The 10,746-nt window shown below is 37.9% G+C and overlaps 1 protein-coding gene across 8 annotated transcripts; it reads left to right on the forward strand.

Annotated features, from left to right (window-relative positions):
- Nucleotides 1-1,800: 1,800 nt before the first annotated feature.
- On the forward strand, nt 1,801-10,541 carry LOC135582641 (type IV inositol polyphosphate 5-phosphatase 3-like). 8 transcript variants are annotated; one of them, XR_010495944.1, is made up of 12 exons: nt 1,801-1,957; nt 2,086-2,236; nt 2,491-2,562; nt 3,439-3,526; nt 3,732-3,836; nt 5,302-6,127; nt 6,446-6,630; nt 7,775-7,883; nt 8,802-8,944; nt 9,341-9,569; nt 10,016-10,187; nt 10,302-10,541. XR_010495944.1 is itself a non-coding variant. In XM_065148435.1 (12 exons), exons 1-11 carry the CDS (start codon nt 1,820-1,822, stop codon nt 10,028-10,030), a joined length of 2,061 nt encoding a protein of 686 aa, XP_065004507.1. In that variant the 5' UTR covers nt 1,801-1,819; the 3' UTR covers nt 10,031-10,068; nt 10,302-10,541. The 8 variants fall into 8 exon arrangements, 5 of the variants coding, with proteins under 5 accessions (XP_065004507.1, XP_065004506.1, XP_065004505.1 ...); XM_065148435.1 differs by having other exon boundaries at nt 10,016-10,068; XM_065148434.1 differs by having other exon boundaries at nt 10,016-10,068; nt 10,227-10,484.
- The last annotated feature ends 205 nt before the right edge of the window (nt 10,542-10,746 follow it).

Here is a 10,746-nt window from a genome sequence, read left to right on the forward strand (position 1 = left end):
GGAGGAATGAGAGAGGGAGAGAGAAAGAGAGAGAGAGAGAGAGATTAAAGACATGCATCCGCGAGGGAGAAGCGAAGACACGTTAACATTTTACATTGTAGTATGTTGTAGGATGGGCCTAAGTTGGGTTATTCCTCGTGATCCTGTTAGAAATCGACATTGTGTTTTATTTTGTTAGAATTAATATAGATGAATTTATATATCAATTTAATCCGAACACTTAAAATTTTTAAGATTAATACCATATCAAATCAGATATTAATTTAATCCAAATATTTAAACTCATATATTAATTCAAATACCAATTTAACTCAAAATTTTAAAATTATAAATTATAAATTAAATATAAAATATATAATTTGACTCTTTCGGTCTTTAATAATATAAAATTATATTACAATTTATCTCTCTTTATCTCATTCGCATAAATATTAATCAGTCGGACTCACATCTTTGTTATGTTCGTGTGCTGAGATTTCGGGCCCTACTAGATAACATTGGTGATCGAGTGTGTTTGATTCCAGCCGATCACCAAATATGCCTACGCCATTCGCAACTACAGAAACTACTCCGTGCATATGGGCCAAAGGTTGCACATCCGCCAGGCAAACAAAAAAGATTCTGTCATTGTTTAAGATCCATCAAATGCCTCTGATCGGTCCAGACTGCTGTTGATTGTTGACCTTTCAAAAGGACTGGTTCAACAAGCTCATGGTCCAATCGGTCACCCTCCTCCTCCTGTGATGAAGCTGAGTCCCCACCACCACCACCGCCACCACCACCACCACCTTTACATATCCAGCCAACTAGGGATACGTGTGCTTAACTTGGCCGTATGCCCAAATCCCATGCTCTCATAGCTGTCACCGCACATCGTTCTTCGTGCGCCGTCGCTCGTGTGCGAGGAGCCAACCTCCCACCGGTCGCCTCAAAGTCCGTCAGCCGATACTAATTCAGTACGCCAAGAAACTGGTTAATCCATCCACCGAGGCCATAGCGCGATTCGGTCTTCAATGCTATTTTTCTTCTTTATTTCGAATCTTCGTCGGCGTGCGATAGCATGGACTGACACCTTGGGAATGCCTGAGTGGTTGCGGTGGAGAACGCAGCCGACCATGTGCTCTGTTGCCGCTCAGTAGGATAAAAAAGGAGTCTTATCGATTTGTGCACCGGTCCGGTCGTTGCTAAATCATGGTGTCTTATCGATCAAGTCCATCCATTTCAATCCTTCAAGTTCCACTCACCGACCTACCAAATGTATCATACTCTTTACTTACACCATCATGTAACAACGCACGCTTGGGGTCTTTTAACTTTGCTCTTAAAGGCACAGCTTTACGCGGACACGCCATACGTACTTCCATTTCTTCGCCACCGACGCTTCCAAGTGGAAACCATGAAACGAGTATCGAAGAAGACGAAGACAACCCCACACTTCGAAGTGGAGTATGCAACGAGCCAATTCCGTGAGTTGACGAATACGGTGATCTGACAAATGTATCAACGTCGATGTACGTCGACAGGAGATCTCAATCAGACGAGTCGGTTGGCACGTACGATTCGTGATAACCACGTCACAATAATCACAAGCAAGTTGCCCAATTTCACATCCATTTTGATCAGCCATTTACAATCTACGCATACTTTATTGCTTACCGTAGCTTTCACGAAGACATAACCATTTAATTACTGAGAAATAATTAAGCGCATTTATCCCAATCTGAGGCACATATCCTGAATCGTCCATTGACGTGTCAGTTTCTTACTTGCTATGCTGCTTTATTTATTTATTTAGTTATTTGTTTCATATACTGCATTGATGAGGGAGGCCCCGTGTGCACATAGATGCCGGTCTGAAACAGGGGAAGCGAGATTAGAGAAGCTATCCGACCAAATCCGCCGCCCTCGCTGTCGGCCCCCGCCGAAAATGAGGCAGACGAGAAAGAAGCAAAGGGAGGTAAGGAGTCTGTCTAGCTTATCCCTCGGACGCTCCCTGGTAATGGCGTGAAGAAGCTCTGGTCGCCAGGGAGTTCCATGCTTTCTTTCTTTCTTGCTTTGGTTCATACGGAGTTGGGGGAATTGCAGCGGAGTTGGGTTGAACTCTGTTGTTTCGGTTGCACCTGCCTGCAGCTCTGGCCCAAGATCGTCCTAAGGAAATGGCTCAACATCAGCTCCAGAGAATCCGATTTCAGCGCCGACGAAGGGGACACCACGGAGAGTGAGTTCGAGTATGAAGGTCTGCGGTGAAATGCGATTCTGTTCTTCCTCTGACTTGCGGAAATTAGGGAATGAATTTTGCTTCTTTTTTGTTCGATTGTCTCTCCTCACTGAAAGATCTCTTCTTTTTTGCTGATTTAATTTAAAAATGCGTTATTTTGTTGCCCCCTTTTCTCCATCCAAAATGAATTTAGCTTGATCTTGCCCTCTTGTTTCATCTGTGTTGCTGATTTTGCTACGTTTAATCCCTGGACTTAAAATGGCATATCGCAGAGATGTGCGGTTGGGAGCGTCGACTGCGAGATGAGGAGGCAAGATTGGGCGGATTTGGAGCCGAGAAAAACGGTACATTCCATATTTCGCCATTAATTCTTTTCAGATTGGGACATCATTTCCGGTGGTCCACGTTATGTATCCAAGAAAAAATAGGGATGCATTGTGTGTATGAAATATACTCAGATATGACGACTCAAGTAAAGAGCATCAAGATAAATTTGCGTGTCGCAATATTTGAACTGATAAAGTAGAGTTTATAGGAGGGTCATACAATACTGAAACCAAAGCAGCTCCCGTGTAGATACCAGAACAGTGTAGTTTTTACCGACCACCTCATAAGAAGTACACGCATCTCTGTAAAGTTTGTGGTTACGTAATGAGTTCTTGAAACTTATTTGTAGTCATCAGTTTCCAACAATCTGATTAGCTTAGATTGCAATATATTCCTGCCGGTGGTTTTAGTTCTCTTGGGATTTGAGTGATCATACATTATAAACAACACCAACAACAAAACTATAAAGTTCTAGCTATTTGGGGCCACTATTAAGCTTAAGAGCATTGTCAGTAGTCAAATTAAGAGCCAACAAAGTACTCAAAATACTCTTAAGGCCTAAAATTCATTTTGGTCAAAGTACTCAAGATACCTCTAAGGCCTAAGATCGGCTTTTTCTGCTTAATACAAGCCTTCTATGGTTTGTTTGCTGCAAGGAGTTCATGCTTGTGTGTGTTCAAGTACTTATCTTTCTCATGCTCTATGTATTTTATTTAATTTTTCATTAGATTATTTTCACTTTATTGGCCATTAATTTCATTCTGATATCATGTATTTTTTGGCCATAATCCATAAAATAATTTGATGAGGCTTCAGCAAATTTGATTTGCTTTTCAAGTTATGTGTTAATTCGTGCAAACCCGATGGATAACTTTGTGGCCATATACATGCAGGTAACAACGTGGAAGGCATTCCTTACAGATTACGAAGGCGAAAATCTGAGACTCTTCGTGCACAATATATTAATACCAAAGAACTCAGGTATATTTCTGTTCTCCATGTCATTTTAATACATAGATACTTTACATGCTTGATAATAGCAAATTTTTGTAATTGTTGGAAAACCCAGGTGCTCCTAATTCTCTTCCTCTTTTTGCAGTCTATTTTTACTTCGTGGGTGCCTTTGCATTTAACATCTGTAATTAAAGGCACTTTCACCTGATCTGCTACTTTTTGGTCCATGTAGGATCTATGTGGGGACATGGAATGTTGCAGGGAGACATCCACCTGCTGACTTAAATATCAAAGATTGGCTAGATATGGGGGAACCGGCTGATATATATGTGCTTGGGTAACTTTTAATTGTCACAAACCTTTGATCCTGAAATTATATTGAACTGTCAAATAATTGTTTAGGGGCTTTTTTTTTTTTTTTTGCATTGGAGTTGCATTAACTGGAATAAGCAGTATATGGTAGATGTGTCCTAGGAAATGGCAAGCACATTTATAGCTATTTTGTTACATCACCACTTCAACATATTATTGAACCAAAGTGAATAGAATGATGAATCATGCTACCATCCTCAATTGTAAATATATAGTTAATCCTCTAGAAACATGAGATACGTGACTATGCCTACACATGTAAGCCTTGTAGAAAGAATTGCAAAACATGATTTGGAGATGATGCGAGCAATATTCGCTATCCTATGGAGACTTGACACATGGATGCCAGTGCAGAAAAGACAAAACGGATTGGTCAAATCTGCCATATCATCACAAATAATAACGAAAAATTTTCTCTGTATGAGGAATTTATCGAGAGAATATTTCCTCCAGTAGCAATTAAGGACTCCTAGCTATAAATAAGGATCCTTCCAACCACAATGCATCTTCTCTGTTTTTCTTCCTTTCTCCTCTCTCTATAATTCATCTTAGGCAATCCATTCAGCTGACTTGAGCATTGGAGGAACCACATTGTGACTGTATTCGGTGGTGGCAGTCTTCTTTTGCAAGTGGAGTCATTGAGATCCGTCTCAGCCCTAAGGATTTCATCGTTGATCTCGTTTTTTCTCTCCTCGAGAGGGATGCTATTGGATGGTTGTTCTTTTGTGTCAAGGTTCGGAAATGGGATCAAGTTGGATTGTCTCCGTAATGCAGAGTGACATCCAAATTTCAGACTAACAATGCCATATGCACATCTGTAGTGCTTGTAGTCTTTGTATTTGCACCAAAAGTTCCCTCTTTATGAATGTATTCTTAAGAATGAACATTCAACAAACCAACCTTAGCATGCTTCAGTACACAACACACAAGATTTTGCCCTGACATTCAGTAAGGAAACAAATATATAAATGCTGCACCTGTAAACTGGGACAGGTCAGCAGAACTGGAATTAGAAATTATTACAAAGTTGAAAGTCACAAGTGACGCTTTTGTTTTATGTTTTTATTTGAAAGGTAAAATCATTATTCTGTTCAAAAATTGTGATTTCGGCAAAAGCCACACTTAGGTGATGTGACAGAAAAACTCACAGACAAGAGCTAAGGTTAAATGTGCACTAGATAAGTTTTGATGGTTATCTATCATTTGATGATCTTGGCTGGATGGTTTGATATTTCTGCTATGTCATAAGTCTATTAAGTGGAGTGAAATTTACATGGAACAATACGACATTCTCTCTTTTAGATTGTGATTTCTTAAGTTAAATGTTGATATTAATGTTTATCTCCTGATATTCTTTCATATATGTGTAATCAATAATATCTAAGGGTTTTTTATTTTAGTTAACTATACAAGGCCTACTTTTCTTGCAGCTTTCAGGAAATTGTTCCACTAAATGCTGGAAATGTCCTGGGTGCGGAGGACAGCCGCCCCGTTCAGAGATGGGAACATATAATTCGTGAGACACTAAACATGATTCAGCCAGTTAAAGAGAAATATAAATGTTACAGTGATCCCTCTTCACCATCAAGATTCAAGCAATCAGATGATGTCATAGATGATGAACTATTGCTTGAGTCTGATAGTGAAAGTGATGAGGAAGTTCGACTTGATGAACAGCCGAATTTTCAGTATAATGAAAATCAGATTGATGCAAGTGAAGATGATCCAAAATGTAATTTAGCATCCCAGTCCCTTTTCGCTGCAGATCAATGTGCACAACGAGAAAATATTGACAATCAATCTTCCCTGTATGTATTTGATAGATACCATAGTTCGAGCTTTAAGAATCATGGAGCAAGTTCAGAAGCCTTCATAAGTCAGCAAAAGAAGTTTACCAAAACATTAAGCAGTTCAGAAATGATTGGTCTAATTTGGCCAGAGCAGCCATTGGATCTGTTATCCCAACACAATAGGGATACATCAAAACCAAAATCATTAAACCCAGTAAAATCTTTTAAAGCATGCAATTCATTCAATTCTCTACATGGAGACCATAATGATTCATTTCCGACTCCTGAACTAGATCTGGGAACTGTCGTGAATAGAAAGAAAAGATCATCTTTTGTACGGATCATAAGCAAGCAAATGGTTGGTATTTTTCTTTCAGTCTGGGTCCGCAGAAGCCTGCGGAAGCACATACAGAACTTGAAGGTATCAACTGCTGGAGTAGGTGTCATGGGCTACATAGGCAACAAGGTTTGGTTCCTCCAAACGTCTTCCTCTTTTCAATATATGATAAGTTCTCATTGTTTTAATTGGATTGATGGTCTGACTGTCATAATTTTAACTTCTTCAAATGGTTATGGTGATAATATGACTTCTAATTAGGTTGCCTCCCGGTGTCGAAGGATACTCTCATATAATTGAATTATTTTTCCTTGTGATGTCCATCAATGCTCTTCAATTTTTAATCATGCATTGATGTTCAACAAATTTTTTCTTGTCATGTATAGTGCATTGTTTGTTGGATATTTTATATGTCATGGAGATAATAATCTTTTGATTATTCACCAGGGATCAATATCAGTCAGCTTGTCTATATATCAGACACTTTTTTGCTTTATATGTAGTCACCTGACTTCTGGAGAAAAAGATGGTGATGAGCTTCGAAGGAATGCTGATGTGCGAGAAATTCACAGAAAAACATTATTTAGTTCAGCTCCTGGTGTTGGAGTGGCAAAAACAATCTTTGATCATGAGTAAGTAAATAAAACATCCACCTTGTCTTAAGATACATATTGTCATATTCACATAATCAATGCATGGTTTTTCATGTTTGATCTAACCAAGTGCAATATAACAATTATATGCGACGTTAGTTTGCCTCCTGCCATTTTACTTTGATGTTAAATGATATAAATTTTCTTGCAACTTCATACATTGACAATGTTTTTTTAATATAGAGCTATCATGATACTCTTAAAGTTGCGGTTAGATGGAAATGAGGTACTCTCAACTCTCTAGTACTTATTTAATCTGTTAGTGAAAAGCTGATCATATGAAGGTGCAATTATTTCTTTTTGTTCATTACTTTAGGATTTCTATCTCAGACATCTTAGCCACAGAAAATAATGCAGATGCTGTTTAAGTTGGTTCTAATATTCCAATCTGGATGTACAGGATTAGGAGAGATACCACAAACCTTGATGAATGTAGTAAAAGTAAGTCTTTGAAAGCATGCACCTGAAAAGGAGTATAGCTTCTTTTACAACTGTAGGATGAATAGAGATTCTCAAATTCAGTATTAATGTTCAAAGAGTTTATCCTAGAATTTATTATCAGAATTCATGATTAAAGAATGCATTTAGTGCTATTATAACTCTCAGTTTGGTGAAAAAATCTCTTTCTGAAATTAAGAAAGAAGCATTAGTGTCAAGTTTATAATGTCTTGTAACTCGACATGACAAAATGAACCATGAAGATACTAAAGATGTATCATTTAGTGATATCTTGACTGAAACTCTGAACCACGACCTAGACTGTATGTTTTAGCAACTACATGACTGAAATTTAAGTCTGAACTACGGCCTAGGCTGTTAAGAAGAGCACTAGTGACTTCCATCAAAATTAGATAACATGAAACCATTCAGGGATCAGTATGATGATAACTAAGGATAGTGCGCTATGTGCTTATAGTGTGATGCTATGATATAAGCAAAATTTTGGGGTTTTGCTGGGCTTACTGGTGGTAATTGCATGAGTTTTAGAGGCTTGACACAAAATTTCACTTGTAGTTCTCTACCAAAGTGTTCTTTTAATGCCTTTGAAGTTTGAATCATTTCATTCACCTGCTTCTGAAACTTCAGAAGTTTCTGATCTTTATTTATTTGCAAACATTTTCAGAAGAATTATCTGGTTAGGTGATCTAAATTACCGCATCAATATGTCATATGATAGAGCTCACGAACTGATTTACAGAAAGGAATGGTCTAAATTATTTGAGAAAGACCAGGTCAGTGATCTTATGTTGCTAGTAATCCTTCTTTTTCCTTGTGTATTTTAAGTCGACTATGTTGGTTGATTTTTGCCAATATTTGTGTGGATCGAAAAGGTATTTGCACCTTGCACTGTTGGATAAGTTGAACTTAGTTCATCTAGAAGGATGGTTATGATGCTTCCTTTTAGCATGCATCCCATGGTGAACCGGAATTTATATTTATGAAGCCTGATTTTCCCTTGTTCAAATGATGACATACTGCAGGAATACTGTAAATCACAATAGCAAGTTGAAAATCTGTCTCATATATCTAATAGCCTTAGCACTTTATTCTGTGTATTCCTAGTCTAACAGCTAATTGTATCAGAAACATGACATAGAAATGTAGAAATGAAATACAAAGCTGTTCATCTAAATTCTATGTTCCTTTCTGATATGATCTAGAATGTGTTATGCATTAAAAGACAGCTATTATATAAAAAACAAACGTAGAAATTAGGTGGAATTTGCTGACACAGTTTTAAATGTTTAGGTTAGTCACCATAGTACTTTGCTGAAACAACCAAATAAACTTTCTCGGGGATAGTCCTTTTTGTGGTGATATACCAATTGATGTATTTCCTAGGAAATACTAGTATTATTATTAAGCGCACATTTCTGCATTGACAGAGTTGGATGGTTCTCAATCAAAACATGATATATAATGTTAGAAACTTAGAATTATTATTTTGTAAAAAAATACCTCAACTTCACGATGTGATAGCCGGTGTTCCTTCAACAGCAGTAATACCACCCCTTATCCAATGCATGCTTTGAGATACTGGTGAGGCTATCATAGAATGAGTACTAAATTTGTCAAAGTATTATTTTGTTGGCTACTGAGCTTCATGGACTGGTTTAATTAACTTGTAGTTCCACTTGATACCATTGCAGTTGAGACTCGAACTTAAGAAAGGGCATGTATTTGATGGATGGTCAGAGGGTGTTATAAATTTCCCTCCTACCTACAAATATGAGTTGAACTCAGAGAAGTACGTTGGGGATGATCCAAAAGGTGGAAGAAGAACTCCTGCATGGTATGTAAGCTGAAAATAGTGTTTATGTGTTCTTCTGCTTCTAAAGTTAATTTCGGCCTGATCAATAAATCTATTGCTTTTCCAGTCTTCTTCTATAGCGTAAAACACCTAATATGTTGGAGTCGAAGTTTGAAAGACCACAGCTAAATTGTTTTTCTTTTCCTGTTTGATTTCATAAGAAGTGACTATATTCTTTTATCTAGATGGAGTATGTATTCTTGATAAAAATATCAAGATTTGCACATTTCTCAGGTGTTTAATTTTTCTATAGATATTTGGTGTGACACAACCTTAGAAAGATACTTTATAAAGCATCATGAACTCTCGTTCTTATGTTGAACAATTTCTACCAGTTGAGATATGGAGTATCTTGATATTTAATTCTGTTTTTGTCAGGTGTGACCGCATTCTTTCATATGGTAAGGGCATGAGGCTATTAGATTACAGAAGAGTCGAGCTAAAATTTTCAGATCACCGTCCTGTTGCAGCAATATTCATGGCTGAGGTTGAGGTTTTCAGCCATAGAAAGCTTCAGCGAGCTCTCACCTTCACAGATGCAGAGGTTGAAGAACAACTAGTTTCAGATGCTGATAATGGAGTTGCGAACTGCTTGCGGCTAGGACAGGTCAGTTCTTGGAACAAACAAAAGCATGCGTAGCCAATTTTTTGGCACTAACATATTTTCACTTGAGTGTCGATATTATCATGGAAGGAATCTCCATAATCACCAGATAACTAAATCATATCAGTTTCACAAGGCTTAGGTTGCATTATCAAGTGGCTGAGACACTTGATTTTACAACTAAAAATGACTTTTATGTTCTTTCAAAAAGAAATAGGGAAAATCCCAAACTTCCATCGAAAAAATTTGAAGTACAAGAAAAAGAAAGTAAAAAAAAAAAAGGGATAAATTTGTTTATCTAGCTTTGTGTAAGGTGTGTGAAGGATGGTGGCTAGTGATTACAATAGACTTGTAATCAGAACATCACCTTTTTCTTGATTTCCTTTTCTTGTCATTGTTTTCTTTTTACCTTTTTCTTGAGGTGAATAAGTTACCTTCCCATCATGCAGGAAATAACAGAATAACTCGATGGAAAGATGCAGGCTGGTTCTCGATATGGTGGGTACGTATTCAACTTGGCTGTTGTTTATCTTTTTAGGGTTTTTTCTTGTAGATTCAGGGCATTCAGAGTACATAAACTGTCACTGTAAATCCATCTGCAATGAGTGAAACTGAGAGGAGGTAAAAATTTCATGTCATACCTTCTTTTACGATCTCTAGATGTCCTTCCCGCGGAGTTGCTTGAGCATATGCTGTGCATCAACATTTCATCATTTCCTGCTACTTAAACCGCAGTCATGGATTTGCACATTACCGTGGCTTGGTGCTTGGAGAAGCGAGAGGGGATCATTAGGTGCAATAATACTGTGCGTGGCCCAATGGGGCTTGTTTTGGATTGCTGGACAGTGTTTTGGCAGCAACGAGCTTATTGCAGCAAGAGCAACTATGGTCTATGACTGTCCTTATTATATATCAGCACGTCTACCTGCTATCGAATAGCAATCTTCTAGGAAACTTGCATTTGGAATTTCCAAGATGTTCATGATCCATCTTACGCACGACTGGGGGAGTGACGGATGGAAGTCACCTTGTGGCCTTGATGACCTAGAGAGGATTGTTGATACCTCAATGTCATCATTGCGTGATCGATCGATATTTTATTCTTTGGATGTTAGCATTCACCACTATATTATATCCTCCTAATTTGACACTACCTGATCTAGCTTCTCCATTCCGGAGC

The sequence above is a fragment of the Musa acuminata genome, chromosome BXJ3-4 (genome assembly GCF_036884655.1).
Source record: "Musa acuminata AAA Group cultivar baxijiao chromosome BXJ3-4, Cavendish_Baxijiao_AAA, whole genome shotgun sequence".
Taxonomy (NCBI): domain Eukaryota; kingdom Viridiplantae; phylum Streptophyta; class Magnoliopsida; order Zingiberales; family Musaceae; genus Musa; species Musa acuminata.